The sequence below is a fragment of the Castor canadensis genome, chromosome 4 (genome assembly GCF_047511655.1).
Source record: "Castor canadensis chromosome 4, mCasCan1.hap1v2, whole genome shotgun sequence".
NCBI classification, from domain to species: domain Eukaryota; kingdom Metazoa; phylum Chordata; class Mammalia; order Rodentia; family Castoridae; genus Castor; species Castor canadensis.
In genome coordinates, this window is record NC_133389.1 from 178,480,529 (window position 1) to 178,498,339 (window position 17,811).

A 17,811-nucleotide genomic window follows, 5' to 3' on the forward strand; every position below is an offset into this window, starting at 1 on the left:
GGGGTTTGAACTCAGGGCTTCACACACTTGTTCCACTGCTTGAGCAACATCTCCAGTCCTGTCTTGTCCTTTTAAAGTACCACTTTAGTTTATTTGATGTGCCAGGATCTCTTTTATCATTACTGTCATTCTTGAGACATTAAGTTAGACATAGCTTAGTTTTGAGTTCTGTCCACAAGCAATTTCTTGTTTATGTGTATTGCACTACATGCTAGAGTAAGTGGACCATTATAATGCATAGTCTTACTTTTAAATTTACAATCTGTTTTGGGATAGAAAAGGTTGAAATGTTTCCTGTTTAGGCAGAATCACCAGTACAGGTTGGTTATGTAAATTAATGTACATCATCTAATAAATAAAGTTACGTGCTGGTAAGGAAGGATTGGCAAGATGCACTGTTAAGTGAAAATAGCAAGGGTCCAAAACAGTGTGCATAACATTCTGAGAGTGGTCCTTGTGTGTATGGCTGAGGGAGTTGCACATACATGCATAAGTGTACCCATGGACAGTTTTCAGAAGGTAGTTAATATAATAAACTAATATGGTAATTATTTCTGGGGAGTAAGACTGGGAGCGGGTGCTTTTATAGGTGGAAGATTGGCTTATTTGTCACTGTTTACCTTTTCAAATGCCTGCATTTTATTTTTGTTTGTCTTTGAACATTCAGTTTTAAGAGATGTTTCTAATAATATAGGCCTGTATCAAGTTATTTCATGATACTTTCTGAACAGTAAAATGGACAGATTTGAGGGAAAACTTGATTTAAGCTGGCACATTTGTTCTTCAAAATCTTTCCTGCAAGGATTCATGTTTATGTACCATGTTTTCTTATTTTGATTACAGGGAGACCAAATTTTGAGGAAAGTGGACCAACATCAGTGGGGAGAAAGCATGAATTTATACGATCAGAAAGTGAAAATTGGCGTATCTATAGAGAGGAACAAAATGGGGAAGATGAAGATGGAGGTTGGAGACTAGCTGGATCAAGAAGAGATGGAGAGAGGTGGCGGCCTCACAGTCCTGGTAAGAATTATGTTGTGGAAAGCGCAAAGTGAGTTTGATGCAGATGTTTGGGATTAAGTGCAAAGGTAAATGGTTTTAAAAAAGAAAAGAAGAGGAATCACTTATGCCATCACACTCAGTCTTATTAGTACAAAAAAATTTCAACATAACAGTTCCCCAACACATCTATTCAGTTGACTGAATCACTTTTCTTTATTTTCCTGGGGCAAATAGTATAGTTTAATAGGAAGCACCTGCCTGCAATAGCTCAAATGAGAGTTTCATTCAGTTTTGTCTCTTACTCTTTTAATCTATCTTTAGCATGCTTTTAAACTTTTAATAGGGAACATTGGGGGAGAAAACCCCAACAACTTATAAATGTATAATTATAGAGTATGTGTTCTTTTTTAAAATGGGTGTTTTTCCCCAAATAAGAAAGGATTTATTCTTTTATGTATTTTTTTCTTTCTGAAAATGTGATTTATGCTTATTTGAAGAATAAACTTTCAATCAGATCAGAGACATAATCACAAATTTGTTCTTTTGTCCTTTTAACTTTAGAAAAGGGAGAGAGGATAGTTAGTGATTAGTAGTTTTTTAAGGTCTTCTGTTGGATTCTTAGGAATGTTTCAAACTGTTCTTTTCAGATGTTATAGATACGCTGGTAATTGAAGACTCTGGTGCTACAATAGTGCTGATTCCATGCCACATGGTAACCAGATGCAACTGTGGCTTGAGTCACCGGGTCATGCATACTGTAAGCACAGAGTATATGCATACCCTATGAATTTCATGTGCATATTAATATTTTGTATCATCCATGCCAGATAAACTTTAACCTTTAATAGAGGCACCTATAATGATGTAGTCTTTTAAAATTTTTAAAAATTATTAAGGAAACCACTAGCCTAGGTCTTAGTTAACATGATAACAGGCATTCACAGTACTTTATGGAGTTGAAGGTAGGTAGATGCATGATGAAGTTAGTCTTTGGATAAAGTTATGATAGATTTACACCAAGTCTTGATGGCTGCCTCTTGAGCAGGTTTTCTGTCATTAGTGGGCATTGTTTACATCATAGGATCTAGGCAGTTCTCGTGAGTCTGTGTCCTGGGCAACCAAATGTTATACTTCTCTTGAAGGCATTGCAGCATTTTGTGCTGAGCTTGCCTGTAAGCAGAAGGGTTTATAGACTATGTTCCCGACAAGCATTCAGTAAAGAATGGATAGGATCTGGGCTGAGCAAGAAGAGAAATTCCAGCTGGTCAAAGATAAACAAGGTGAATGTTTGGAAGATGAGCAGTGTTTCTGAGCCCAAATGTTTGCTGTTGACCCTATTACACAAGTACAGTTTTAGTGTTATCTTCTACTTTGCCCCACCCCCAGCCTACTTACAACTTACAATTTGCTTATATATTGTCTTTTTTTCTCCCTTTTCTACATCTTTCTCCTTAATCTGATTTTCATATTAGTTTTGTCATTAACTTCAGTCTTTCAAAAATGTTTATCCATATATTTAAAAACACTTTGGGGGATATAAAGATACAGAAATCTGAAAAATTGTATGAGCACATTTTCATAAAAAGAATACTATTTACTTTTTAACCTAGCATATTGAGAATTTAGTCTGATTATAGGCAGTTGTTATAGGTTAACTCTTAGATTATACGTAATCACTTCTTAGAGATGGAGTAAATTTTTAAATGTAATTATTTTGACTGGTTTATCTTTTGAAAATAGTGTCTTAAGTTTAGCTAACATGTAAGGCCTACAAAGCAGGATTCAGCTATAATAAGTTGTCTGCCTTACCTGCTACATTTAGTTTCATGAGTAAAATTTTAACTAACTCTTGGTAAGATGACAGCAGAATTACAGGGTACAGTTTTAATAAAGTAGGGCTCACAGCTGGATATGGCTGGAGCTGGGGCATGGAGGTCAGTGAAGCGTCTACTCTTGGAGATGAACTTAAGAAACTCAGTAAAAGGGAAATAGGAGCTGAATGCCTAGAAGGATAGATTCCTATCATGGTGCATATTTAGACTGTTTAGAAATGATAGCAGTAGACAGCAGACTCTGGAATTCAACATTTGATCATGAAGAAGACTCCTTTTGAGTAATGGCTCTAGGTTTACATTTAAGCAACCTGGGTATAAAATTCCTTAGTTCTCATAACAGGTAGTAAATAGTGGTTTGTTTTAAGTAGGGATAGGAAGTGTGGGAATAATATCTTTTTGTGAATGTCTTATAAGATATTGCTAGTATCTGGCATCTTAATGTTTTGCCCTTTGTTTTTTAGATTGCTGGCTTTAGCAAATTGAACATCACTTTGGTCTCATTAATTTTGGATATCTACCAATAGAGTAAGCAGTCAAGAATAGAAAATACTTATACGTTAACACCTGCCTTTTAAAAACTATTTTACGCTACAGATCTTAACAGGAATTTCTCTTTCTTTTTCAGAAAAATATCTTAAGTAGGATCTCTTATTCTTAGGCAGTCTTTTTCTGTTGGAAAGTAGATACAATAAATAGTATGCTAGAGTGGATTGAGGAATGCCCCTGGGGGTGTTATACGGAAAGAAGAGATGAGAAAGGGGAAAGGAGAGTAGGCATGTTATTGTGGAAAAAGCAGCAGAGGATGCGGAATTGGATTCAACTTGTATTTTGTCATTGTGCCAGTTACTTCAGTGGTCATATAGTTTCTTCTTAACTAAAATTAAGATAATGAGCTATATAAAACCTCTCGCAACATAATCTGTCAGTGCTGTTAATTCCATAACTTTTTGTTGGGAATCAAAATTACAAATGAGAACTTGGCTCTGGTAAGTAGGCACAGTGAACTGGATATTAAGAATTGACACAGGGAGCTGGTCTTATCCATGAAGAGTGATATTTTCATGGGAAGAAAGAAAATGACTTAATACCTGCCAAAGGGAAAGCATAAACTTCAGTATGGAAAGATGTCTAGTGCTATAAATCTTGGCTGGAAGTAGGCCACACTGGTGGATGATTGCCTTGTTTTAAATTTAACTTTTAAATCTTTAGAAGGTGTTGCATTGCTCAGTACTTATATCAGTACTGTTGTCACTTGGTGATGATGTCTGTAATGCGACTACCTCTAGACTTCTTTGGTAGGGTCTGTTTTTTTTGTTGTGCTGGGGGAGGGTACATTGTGTTACTTACAAGAGTTCTTCAATATGTCATGCTCAAATTCACCCCCTTTATCTTTATCCTCCCCTCCCCCATTCCTGGAACAGTTTCAACAGTTTATTTTTCCATTTGCATACATGAGTGCGCAGCATTTGCACTGTATTCCCCTCCACGCCCTTTCTCCACCTCCTCCCCCCTTCTTTTGGTACCAGTCTCCCCAGGCAGGACTGCTCTCCTGCTCTCCAGTTTTGTAAAAGAAAAAATAAAAATGACATTTTAAGTTGATCTATTTGAATTTTCTGTCAACTGTAGTTTTCTCCTTCATTTCCTATCCATGATTTTTCTTTTTCAAATACTGTTATAAAAGTTTTCTAAGGTTTGTGTCCTCCTCCTCACCTCAGATGGCCCTCGTTCTGCAGGCTGGCGGGAACACATGGAACGCCGTCGGAGGTTTGAGTTTGATTTTCGAGATCGAGATGATGAACGGGGTTACCGAAGGGTGCGCTCCGGCAGTGGGAGTATTGATGATGACAGGGATAGCTTGCCTGAATGGTGTTTAGAGGATGCTGAAGAAGAAATGGGCACATTTGACTCATCTGGAGCATTCCTCTCTCTAAAAGTAAGAAGCTAGTTTTAAATGTTATGACAGGCACTGCACCTAAGAAAAATATGCTATTGACCTTTGCTTTTGTTTTCTTGCTACAGAAAGTGCAAAAAGAACCTATTCCAGAAGAGCAGGAGATGGACTTCAGGCCTGTGGAGGAAGGGGAGGAATGCTCTGACTCTGAGGGTAGCCATAATGAAGAGGCCAAAGAACCTGATAAGACAAATAAGAAAGAAGGAGAGAAAACAGATAAAGTAGGAGTTGGTAAGGCCTACATTTTTGTCTTTTACCACCCCCACCCATCAAACCGTAACTTTCCTGAATTCATTTAAGATTACTTTGTGTTCCAGAAGCTAGTGAGGAAACACCCCAGACTTCATCATCATCTGCTAGACCAGGTACTCCTTCAGACCACCAGCCTCAAGAAGCACCACAGTTTGAGAGGAAAGATGAATCCAAAACTGAGCAAATGGAAAAAGCTGAAGAGGAGAGTCAAACAGAAAATAGTCTACCAGCCAAGGTGCCCAGTAGAGGGGATGGTACGTATTTGTGAATAGACAAATTAAAATAGTATTCTGCTGAGGTCAGTGATCACTAGTATGATAGGGTTCTAATTCTGCCTCCTGGACTGCTTCTGGGGTTAGGGGTGGTGAATTACTGAGATAGATAATTTTACCAATATGACCAGTCAAGCAGTGCTTCCTATACATGTGTATCCATTTCAGAATTCACTAAAACAGAGTTAGAATCTGCAAGGGCAGGGTTCAGAAATCTCACTTCCTAAGGACTATATAGCTGATTGATAGCTGTTGCAAGTTAGGTTTATTCTCTGCATTGGCTTGGTTCCCATAGCAACAGTTACTTTCCTTTCACTGATGGTATTTGTGTGCCCAACTGCACATCAAAATGCCATTGTTCACCAGGCGCTGGTGGCTCATCCCTGTAATCCTAGCTATTCAGGAGGTAGAGATTAGGAGGATCGTGGTTCAAAGCCAGCCCAGGCAAATAATTCCCAAGACCCTATCTAGAAAATACTCAACACAAAAAAGGGCTGTGGATTGGCTCAAGTGGTAGAACTCCTCCCTAGCAAGCTGAGGCCCTGAGTTCAAACCCCAGTACAGCCAAAAAAAAATGCTTTTATTCCAAGAGAGACCCAAAAGATGTGTGGATGAGTCTGGAAATCAGTTACCTTTGCTAGAACATAAGCTTGTCACATATCTCTTCCAGTGTTACTATATTGATTTGAACTGCTTATATAAATTTTTGGCAATATTAGCGTTTATTTCCACAAAATAATGAGGGGGAGGGATACATTTTCATACACATATATAATATTCCATGATCCTTCTTGTTAGTATTTTAAAAAAGACATTGTAATGCCTGATGTTGAAGGGTTAATTATTTGATTTGGTCTCCATAAAAACTCACACCTTTAACACGGCTTATTAGACCTTGAGTAGTCTCACATCTGGCTCATGCATAAATTAATAATCCAGGGTAAAATAAACTGATAGGAATTCATTATTGGCAGGCTCTTGGAATGCTTCAAGAAGCAAGTAGTCTTAGAGCATACCTTAAAATACTAAGGAGAATTTGGAGGTGTAGATATAGCTGGACGAATTGGGAGAGAACATTCCAGTATCAGGGAGCAGTGAAAATAAAGTGAGGATGTGGGGCTGACCAAGACACAGGCAAGAATCAGTTCCTATTTTTATTTAGATGTAATGTGAGGTGCGAAAGTAGGCCTGTGAGCAACATGGTTGGTGCTTGGATTTGACAGCTGTGTCTAGGGTATCTTGAGATGACACATGCATGGACTGCACTGTGATCTGTTAGGCTTCTGAACAGTTACAACAAGATAGGAAATGCACAGGTAAAGGGAGGTAATGGCAGATGAGATTTCAAAGTAGAAATTGAGGGTTGGAGGTGTGGCTCAAGCCGTAGAGCGAGCCCTGAGTTCAAACCCCAGTCCCACCCCCCCCCCCCGGACCCCTGAAAAAAAGTCAAAATTATGAGACCTATTCATTCTGTATATCAGGGTAGAAAAGAGTCAGAGATGACTGATGTGCCTGAGAGGATTATGGTGCCATTAACAGGAAAAGCTACAGTGGAAGTGGAAAGTGAGGTGCCTATTTGGGAGAGGAGAGGATAAATTTAGTTTGCTTTAAAGTGTTAATGAGAAGTTAGTAGAGATGGCCAGAGAAAAGTTGGTGGGGGAATAGTTAAGGCCAGAGAAAGAATTGGTTTAAGCCAGGTATGCTTTTGTACTTCTCTAATCCCAGCACTCAGGAGGCTGAGGCAGAAGGATTGCATGTTTGAGGCCAGCCTGGGTTACATAGACCCTGTCTGAAAATATATTAGCCAACAAATAAATACAGTTGGTAGTAGGAGTAAGAAGAAAAGTGGACTGAGACCAGAGCCTTGGGTAATTCCTTGTTTTTAGAGGTGGGAAGGAGAAACAGAAAAATCTTCAGAGGTTAAAAAAAAAAAATTCTACAAGAGTAGAATGCAGAGAAACTGAGCAGAACAATTCAGTTTAGAATTGGATTGATAACATCAGGTGCTGCAAGGAGATTGGATGACGAGGACAAGGACAAGTCATTGAATTTGGCAGCTTTGTGTTACTCCGTATCTTTGAGAGGGGATTTTTTTTTTCATTTATTTATTATATTATTGTTCTGGGGATACATTGTGACATTACAAAAGTTCTTACAATATATCTTAGTTGAATTCACCCCCACCTCCCAATCATTCTCCTTTATCCCCCATTCCTGAATAGTTTCAACAGGTCTCATTCTTCCACTACTTTCAGCTTCCGCTACCTTTATATCCTAACCCCTCCCACTGGTACCAACCCCCAGGCAGGAACTGTTTTACCTTCCTTTTCTCCATTTTTTTTAAAAAGGCATTTTTGTTTAAGGTAGCTCTTACAGAGCATTGAATTGTGACATTTCCATTTATATATGCGTCTTAACTCAATTGGTTTATGCTTTCTATTTTCTAAGACAGGCTTGACTGGAGAGGTGTGGAGTAGAAGTCACAGATCAGTTGTAGGTGTGGCAAAGTAGGGACCACATGTATAGACTGTCCTTTAAAAAAGCTTGGCAAAGAGTGAGAGGAACAAGAATTTGAAGAAGATACCTGTAATTGAACAAACAAGGTTTCAAAAGAGAATCTGAAATTATATCTATTACTTCCACTTCTACCCTTACCCCCTTCCTTAAGAACCTGTACACTGAGAAGTTAGAAGTAGGAACCAAGATGCAACTTTTATCCTGTTGAAAAAAACATCTTGTACTGTCCAGAGAGACTCCTAAATAAAACACCTAATGTACTGAACTAAGTTAATTATGACTTGAAATAGGAACTTAGGCAAAATTATTGCATACATTTTCAATAAAGGTTTTGATGATTTATGGCATACCTTTGAAATGATTTGGGAGCTTTGATTAACTATCTTTATTACTTGGAGACATGTTATAAAGAAGGAATTTAGACTGACTCTTTGTTGCCAAGAGGTCTGCCCATGCTGCAGTGACACAGGTAGACACTGTTGGAAGGACCTTTTAACTCTTATCTTTTGTCATTCTGCGGAGGTAATTCTGTCATTCTAGGGAGAAATACTATCCTTCTCCATAAGAAGTAGCTTCAGTGTTCATGACAGGGTTCACATTTCTATTGGGCCCATTTAGCAGACTGCCCAACTTAATAATGTAGAGTTCAGCCTTCAGCAGAGTCCATATTTCCAAGGATTTTCATCAGTCTGAATTCTTTCCTTTAGAAATGGTTCCCGACATCCAGCAGCCCCTGACACAGCTCCCTGCAGACACAGCCTCTCCTCTTCTCATCCTTCCACCTCCTGTTCCCACTCCTAGTCCTGCCCTACGGCCAGTTGAGACGCCAGTTGTTGGAGCTCCTGGTATGGGCAGTGTCTCTACAGAGCCGGATGATGAAGAGGGGCTCAAACACTTGGAGCAGGTAAAAATCGTCCTACTCTTCTCCTCTCCTCTCAAACGGTCATTGCATTGGAAAGCCTTTAAGGAATATTCAAACGTAGAACTTTTGTGCACTAAATTTTAAGTATTGCAAAAGTTGTTTGATTATTTAGTATTTGTATGGGTAATTGTCTTTCAAATCATTTCATGCTTATAAGTTTGTGCTATGTAGTAGTCATTATGTCAGGCTATTTTTTGCTTTTCTGAGGTTGCCCTTAGCTGTTTCTTTTTTCTTTTTGGACATTAATGGAATGCCAAAAATGGCGAAATACAGCAGCTGTGGATAGAAAAACTGTGTTTTCAGAGTTTTTTGCCTCAAGAGTAGCAGGGAAAATAGTTAAAAGTCTGAGGATATTAACATCTTATGTCTCTAGATTTCCCTAAGATTCTGTATACCATTGTTATATGTAAAATAAATGATAACTTGCTTTTCTACAATAGAATTCTCTTCCCTTTGGGGCTGGATGATTAAAGGTAAGAAATGCTAAAAGGGAAATGGGTAGTATGTTAGTAAACTTATAAAAGATTTTATTTGTTGTTATATTGAGACTTTTGTTTCCTGAGTAAACATATACAGGTTTAGTTTATACAATTTAGAATTAACCAGCAGATTATTAGTTTAAAAGCTTATTAATGTATTGATTGGAATTCTGGGCTTTGATCTATAATAGTTTATATTTCAGTCTTAGTTGGTTTGCTTAATAATTTTAAGACCTTCATCAAGACCTGACACCTTTGAGCTATAGTTTCTCCCTTTGTAAAATGGGGATAGTACCTACTTTATGGCATTTTGGGACGAATTAAGTTGTTACCTGCTATATTCCTTGAATAGTGTCTTTCATAAGACAAATAGTCCACAAAGGTGGATATCATTATTACATGTCTGAGTATTAATTTAGGATCATTTGTTTCCTTTTTGTCTTACCAGCAAGCTGAGAAGATGGTGGCCTATCTCCAAGACAGTGCACTAGATGATGAGAGACTGGCATCAAAACTGCAAGAGCACAGAGCTAAAGGAGTATCATCAATTCCATTGATCCATGAAGCAATGCAGAAGTGGTATTACAAAGACCCTCAGGGAGAAATTCAAGGTAAGTTGTTCCTTTCTACTTTAAATACTGAAATGCCTGCCATTATTGCCAGAATCTCTTCAAAAAGGGATTTGTTTAATGTTAAGTTGCATGCCACTAGAGAAGGAAGTCAACAAGCTTTACAATATGAATAAAATACAAAAATGAAAATAATTAGAACACCAGGAAGAATATGATCACTGTGATGACAGTGGTATAAGCAACATGTTTAACACTTTCTCAGCATCAGCTGGGTAAGTAGGCAGACCATTAAAAGGTGTGGTGGTGCACACGTATTTTTAGCCCTCAGGGGGCTGAGTTCCAGGCCAACCTGAGTAGCATAGTGAGGCCTATTTCAAAAAAAAGCAGTGATCATAGGATCTTGAATAATTTACTTAAGTGAACTTTATATAAATAATTGAGAATTACTACAAATGTCTGAGAAAAGATAATACTATACTACATAAGAATCTGTTAAAAGATTTGGATGGTTTGCACAAGTTAGACTAGAATGTTGAGAGGATGCTGTGAAGGATATTTGTGGATTCTTCATTTCTGCTTTTGAAATCTGCTTATAGCCTAAAATTGATTCAAGATAGCAGTGTCTACCCTATGAGCTCTCTGAGTATTGACTTCCCTTTCACTCTTGGTCCTCTTACCTAGTCTCCTTCATAGTATTTATTGCTATCTGGTGTTGGATGTGTTTGTTAATGTTGTTTGCATTCCAGTATAGTGTAATGCATGTGTATGTATGTTTTAATTAAATTTATTTTGGGATAATTACAGCTTCACATGAAGTTGTCCTTTATCCAGTTCCTCCTGACAGTAACCTCAGTTCAGTATCAAAGCCAGGATATTTGATGTCGACACAGTTCATATTCAAAAATCTTTCCATTTCAGCAGTGATCCCAATATGTTGCCCTTTTATAGCCACATACATTTCCCTTGTTAATCCCTGGCAACTTTAATATGTTTTACATTTCTGTATTTTGCTATTTTAGGGATGTAAATAAAATCGTATAGTGTGTAACCTTTTGGACTTGATTCCATTTGTTTAGTATAATTTTCTTGATATTCATCCAGGTGGTTGCATCTATCAGTAGCTTGTTTCTTTTTGTTACTTAGTGATATTGGGTGATACCAGTGTGCTATAGTTACAGTTCAACCACTCATCTGTTGAAGGATACATGGGTTGTTCCAATTTTTGCCTATTATGAATAAAGCCATTGTAAACTTCCATGTGATTTTTGTGTGAACATGTCTTCATTCCTTTCAGGTAAATGTGCAACAGTGTAATTGCCAGGCCAAATGGTGGTTGTATGGTTAGTTTTTTAAGGAAACTACCAAACTTTTCCAGGGTGCTGTGTCAGTTTATTTCCCCACCAGCAATGTACAAGTATTTGTTTCTCCATGTTTTAGTCATTCTAGCAGTGTGCAGTGAGACTTTTAATTTGTGGCTTTTAATTTGCGTTTCTTAATAGCTAATGATGATGATCAGCTTGTCATGTGCTTACTGGCCATCTTTACATTTACAATTTCTAACCATTTTAAGTGTAGAGTCCAGTAATAGTAAATGCATTTGTAATTTGTACCCATCACTACCATCTATCTCCATAGAACCTCACATAAGTGAATCACACAGTATTTGTCTTTTGGGGACTGGTTTATTTCACTTAGTATAATGCCCTCAAGGTTCATCCATGTTGTATATGTTGGAATTGCCTTCATTTTAAAAGGCTGCACACTCTTACACATTAGGTATACGCAACATTTTGCCTGTCCCACTTCAGCCAGTAGACTTGTTTCTATGTTTTAGCTATTGTGAATAATGATGGTATGAACATAGATCTATAAATATTTCTTTGAAACCCTATTTTCAGTTTTTTTGGGTGTATACCTTGAAGAGGAGTTGCTAGATCATATGGAAATTCAGTTTTAAAGTTTTTGAGGAACTGCCATGCTGTTTTCCACAGCTGCTGCATAATTTTACATTCCTACCAATAGTGCACAAGGATTCTAGTTTCTTCACACTGTTGCTAACTTGCATTGTTTTTTATAGTAGCTATCCTAGTGTATCTCATTGTGGTTTTGAGTTGCAATTCCCTAATGACTGATGATGTTGAATATCTTTTTGTGTGCTCATTGGCCTTATTGATTTTTTTTGGCGATACTGGGGTTTGAACTCAGGGCCTTATGCTTACTAGGCAGGTCTCTACCACTTGAGTCATACCCCCAGCCCTCTTATTTATTGGCCATTTGTATGTCTTTGGAAGAATGCTCATTCAGAGTTCTTTGCCTATTTTTTAATTGGTTTTTTCTTTTTTCTTTCCTTCTTTTTATTTTTCTGAGATAGGGACTTGCTATGTTTCTCATGCTTGTTTTGAAGTCCTGGGCTGATGTGATCTTCTTGCTTTAACCTTCCTACCGTAAGCCTGTGCCTCCACACCTGGTGGTAGATTGATTTTATCTGATGACTTCATGTCCTGTTATTTTTCTGAATTCACTTACTCTAGCCATTTTTAAAAATGCGATTTTAGGGTTTTCTACATAGAAGATCATATAATCTGTGAATAGATAACTTTGCCTTTTCTTTTTCAGTTCCTTTGCATGCCTTTTATTTCTTTTTCTTGCCTGATTGCTCTGCCTAGAACTTAAAATGTTGTATCGGGAATACTAATGGTGAAAAATGGATATCCTTATCTTTGCTCTGATGTTAGAGGAAAAACTTCTAGTTTTTCACCATTGCATATGATGTTTGTTGTATTTTTTTTATATATATAGTTTTTATTATGTTGGAATAGTTTCCTTGTCTTCCTGGTTTATTGGCTATTTTTTGTTATGAAAGGGTGTTGAGTTCTGTTAAACACTTCTGCATCTATAGAAATAATCATGTGATTTTCCCCCACTCCCCATAAGAGAATACTCTAACATAGTATATCACAATAATGATTTGTGGGTGTGTGTATGTGTGTTTGTTCTTTTTTGAGATTAGGTCTGGTTATGAGGCCCAGGCTGGCCTTGAATTTGGTGATAACTCCTGCCTCAGCCTCCTTAGTGTTGAGATTACAGGTATGCACCACCACCAATGCCTGGCTCACACTAATGAATTTTCATTATCAAAACATCCTTGCATTCCAGAAGTCTCATTTAGTTAAGGTACCTAATCCTTTTCATATCCTGCTGAATTGTGTTTGCTAGCATTTTGCTGAGAATTTTTGCATCAATGTTTGTAAGGGATTTTGGTCTGTAGTGGTTTTTTTGTTTGTTTTGTTTAGTTTTTTGAACTCAGGGCATTGCAGTTGCTAGGAAAGCTCTCTACCACTTGAACCATGCCCCCCAGTCCTTTTGTTTTTAGTTTGTTTCTCAGATAGGATCTCATGGTTAACTTTGCCTAGACTGGCCTTGAAGTACAATCATCCTGCTTCTACTTCCAAGTAGCTGGGACCACAGGCATGTGCCACTGCAGCTGGCTTGTTTTTGATACAGGGTCTTCTGCTAGCTTTTGTTCAGGCTGACCTTGAACAGTTGATCCTCCTGTCCCTGCCTCCCAAGTGTGGTCTTCAGTTTTCTTGTGGTGTCTTTGTTTGGCTTTGGCATCAGGATAATGGTGGCCTTAAAGAATGAGCTAGAAAATATTCCTCCCCTTCATTTTTTCTTTTTGGTTTGGTTATTTTTTTTAATTGAAAAGGACTGGTATGAAATGTTTGGTAGAATTTACCAGTGAAGCCATCATATCTGGCATTATTCTTTGTCTGGAGATGTGGTTTTCATACATTTTCTCCCAACCTTTCTCTTCTCTTTTTATTCTCTTAATAGAATCTTTCACTGAGCAAAGTGTTTTAAATTTTGATGTTCGAAAGATCAGTTTTTTTCTTTTATGGATTGTTCTTATTGGTATTATGTCTAAGAAGTATTCTTTCCTTAGCTTTAAGCACTAAAGATTTTTTCCCCCGTTGGTTTCCGTGTGAGTTAATTTTTGTGTAAGGCATGAGACTTACTATGTCAAGGTTTTTTGTTTGGTTTTGGATGTCCATTTGCTTCAGGATAAGGCAGTCTTTCTTCCCTTGAATTGCTTTCTTCTACCTTTGTCAAAGGCTTGTTGGGCACATCTGTGTAGATGTATTTTTGGGTTCTCTGTTCTCTTCCATTGGCCAGTGTGTCTGCTCCTTCACTGGTATGGCACAGTTTTGATTATGTTGTAGCTGTGTAAGTCTTGAAATTGGATAGACTGATTCTTCCCAGTTTATTCTTTGTTTTCAAAACTTTTAGCTCTTTAATTTTTTTAATTCCTTTGCCTTTCCACATAAAGTTTAGAATAATCTTGTCTATATTTATCAAAAATCCTTCTGGTATTTTGATAGGAATTGTATTAATTTCATATTTATTTGAGCATTGATATCTTTACCATGTAATCTTCTATTCCACAAATATAGCATGTCATCATTTTTAAGGTCTCGGATTTGTTTCGTCAGTGTTGTGTAGTTTTCAGTGTAGATTTTCTGTGTGTTTTGTTAGGTTACACCTGGGTATTTCATATTTTTCTTTGAATGATTATAAGTGTTACCATATTTAAAATTCCAGGGGTTATGTATTCATTGTTGGTATCTAGAAATATAGTTGACTGTTGAATATTTTACTCTGATCTTGCCGATCTCATTTATGAGTTGAAGGACCCCCCCCCCTTTGGCAGTTTTCTTGAGTCTGTGTTGACAATCACATCATCTGCAAAATGGGGTGGTTTTATTCCTTCATTTCCAAGTTATATGCCTTCATTTTCTTCTTACCTCATTGTGTATGCTGTGATTACATTGAGCAAGAGTGGGGAGAACAGAAATCCTTGCCTTGTTTTCCTGTATTCTTCTCTTAGAACACACTCAGTCTTTAACCACTAAATGTAATGGTAGCTACAGGTTCTTGTAGATGGTCTTTATCAAGTTGAGGAAATACTCTTCCATTCTCTTTACTGTAAGTAGGTATGAATTTTGTGAAATGCCTTTTCTGCATCTACTGATGTGATCATGTAGTTTTTCTTCTTTAGCCAGTTCATATGTTAGATTTTATTGATTGGTGTTTACATATTGAATGAGCTTTGCTTCCTTGGAATAAACTGTTAGTTAGGTCATGATGTGTAATCCTTTGTATATATTGCTGAATCTTATTAGCTAATAGTTTGTTAAAGATTTTTTGAACTGGTTGCCCGTTGCTCACATCTATAATCCTACATACTCAAGAGGCAAACATCAGGAGTATCTCGGTTCAAAGCCACCCTGGGCCTATAGTTCATGAGACCTTATCTCAAAAATACGTAGTGCAAAATAGGGCTGGCAGAGTGATTCACATGGTAAAGTGCCTGCCTAGCCAGTGTGAGGCTTTAAGTACAAATCCTAGTACCATCAAAAAAAAATTTTTTTTGTATTTATATTCATGAAGAATGTTGTTTTGTATTTTTATTTTCTGGTTGTGATATCAGGTTAGTATTAACTCCATAAAATGAATTGAGAAGTATTCCCACCCCCTTGTGTCTTCTGTAAGAGATTGTTTAGAATTGGTGGTGTAAATTCTTCCTTAAACATTTGGTGGAATTCTCTAATGAAACACTGTGGAGATTTCTTTTAGGACATTTTAAAATTGTAAATTCAGTTTCTTTTATAGTTGCAGGGGTATTTAAATTATCTGATGTGGTGAGTTGTGGTAGTTTACATTTTTTTGATGAATTAGTCCATTTCTGTGATATCAAATTTATGTATAGAACTGTATATAGTATTTTATTATCTTTTTGGTATCTACAGGTTCTAAGTGATAATCTCATTTCATTGCTGACATTGGTAATTTGTGCATTTCTCCATTTTTCTTTGTTATTCCAAAGTTTTGTCAGATTTACTGATCGTTTCAAAGTGTTGGTTTGTTTCAGTGGTTTTTCTCTGTTGCTTTGTTTTCTTTTACATTGATTTTCTATTTTTATTATTCCGTTTTGTTTGCTTACAGTTTGTTTTTATTCTTTTTTCTTGTTTCTTTTTCTTTAGTGGTACTGGGGTTTGAACTCAAGGTGTTACCCTTGCTAGGCAGGCACTCTACCACTCAAGCCATATCCCTTGGCCTTTTTTGCTTTAGTTATTTTTCAGGGAAGGTCTTGTGTTTTTGTTCAATCTAGCTTGGATGGCAATTCTACTTACACTTCCTGAGCAGAAGAGTATAGTCATGAGCCACCATGCCTAGCTTTTTTGTTGAGATGGGGTGTTGCTAACCTTTTTTGCCCAGACTGGCCTCAAACCTTGATCTCCCTATGTCTGCTTCTTTTGTTGCTTGGATTTCAGGTGTGAGGTACCATGCCCAACTTTTTGTAGCTTCTTAAAATAGAAGTTAGATTATCAATTTGGGATGCTTTCTCTTTTCTTTCTTACTTTCCTGCGGTGCTGGGAATTGAACCCAGGGCCTCATGAGTGCTAGGTAAATTGCTCTATCGCTGAATTACATTCCCAGCAGCCCCATTTTTTTCTTTTCTAACGTGAGCATTTAATAACTAATTTTTTTCTCTCAGTACTTGTGTCTCAAAAATTTAATGTGTATTTTCAGTTTTATTCTGTTTTCTATATATTTTTCTTTCCTTTGAGACTTCCTCTTATACCCATGGATTATTTTATGCATGCACACCATGCACTTTGATCATATTCACTTCCCGTTCCCCTCTCTTACCGCTACTAACTCTGGTCCTTTCCTTTTCCCTAATAGTCCCACTTCTGTCATCATGTTATCTTTCTTTTTGTATTCTCTGGATTTCATTTATGAGAGAAAACAAGCAATACTTATCATTGAGTTGGGCTTATTTTGTTTAACATGTTCAGTTCATTTTCTCTGTGGGTTCTTTGTGTGTGTGTTGCTGGGGTTTGAATTCAGGGCCTTGTACAAATGTTATACCATTTGAGCCATGTCCCCAGTCCCTTTTTGCTATAGTGTATTTTTCAGGTAGTGCTCACTGAGTCACATCCTTAGCAACTCCAATTCCTCTTTTCCAATGTAAGCTTTTAATACTATACATTTTTCTCACACAGCTTTTTGCCTAGAATTGGCCTTGGACTGTGATCTTCCTAATTCTGTCTCCAAAGTAACTGATATTATGGGTGTGAACCACCATGCTGAGCTTGAGTTGTTGTTTTGTGTTTTGTTTTTTTGGTGATACTTGGATTTTGAACTCAAGCTTCACACTTGTTAGGCAAGCACTCTAATACTTGAGCCACACCTCCAGCCCTTTCTTCTTTGGTTATTTTGGAGATAAGATCTTGCTTTTTGTTCTGGGCCATCCTGGCCCTTGCTTCTTCTCCTCTTTATGCTTCCTGAAGTAGCTGGAATGACAGGCAGAATTTTTTGCCTGGGCTGCCCGTGAACCATGATCTTCCTAATTTCAGCCTCCCAAGTAACTAGGATTATAAGTATAAGTCATCAGTACCCAGCCGAACCTAGCTTATCTTGTTTTTGAGATAGGGTCTCATTAACTGTTTTACATGGGCTAGGCGTGAACCGCAATCCTTCCATGAAGGTAGGATTAGAAGCGTGTACTTCCACAACTGGTTCTTTGTCTTTGGAATGTTCTGTCTCGGAGTATTCTAAAGATGTCTATTTGCTTCTGTTGGTTGATGTTAGATTTTCTGTAATCTTGCTGATTTTCTGCAAGAAAATTCTGTCTAGTAGTTCTATCAAGTGTTGAACAAGGGGTTTTGTAGTCAACTTGTGCATTTGTCTGTTTCTTTTTTTTTCAGTTTTCTCAGATCATGCTTAATAGATTTCACACCTTTTTGGGCACATACACATTCGCAGTTGCTGTGTCTTGGTGGATTAATCCATTATTACATAGTGTCTCTCAGTCTCCGGTAGTTTTCCTTGCTCTGATATCAGCTTTATCCTATGCTAACATAAGTACTAATAAAACTTTCTTTTCATTAATATTTAAGTTGAAAATACATTTCATATACTTCCCCTACTGAACATCATAGTTT

General features: G+C 37.2%; 1 protein-coding gene across 6 annotated transcripts in view; it reads left to right on the top strand.

Moving 5' to 3' along the window:
• Positions 1–17,811, top strand: part of Gigyf2 (GRB10 interacting GYF protein 2) — a 128,499-nt gene that overhangs the window by 72,856 nt on the left and 37,832 nt on the right. For 4 of the 6 annotated variants that reach the window (XM_074072008.1, XM_074072009.1, XM_020183339.2 and 1 more), the window contains 6 exons: positions 844–1,023; positions 4,553–4,770; positions 4,857–5,019; positions 5,106–5,294; positions 8,537–8,733; positions 9,679–9,841. In XM_074072008.1, coding sequence (XP_073928109.1) covers positions 844–1,023; positions 4,553–4,770; positions 4,857–5,019; positions 5,106–5,294; positions 8,537–8,733; positions 9,679–9,841 — 1,110 coding nt within the window. The remainder of the gene's footprint in view (positions 1–843; positions 1,024–4,552; positions 4,771–4,856; positions 5,020–5,105; positions 5,295–8,536; positions 8,734–9,678; positions 9,842–17,811) is intronic. The other 2 variants (XM_074072010.1, XM_074072011.1) reach the window with 2 other exon arrangements.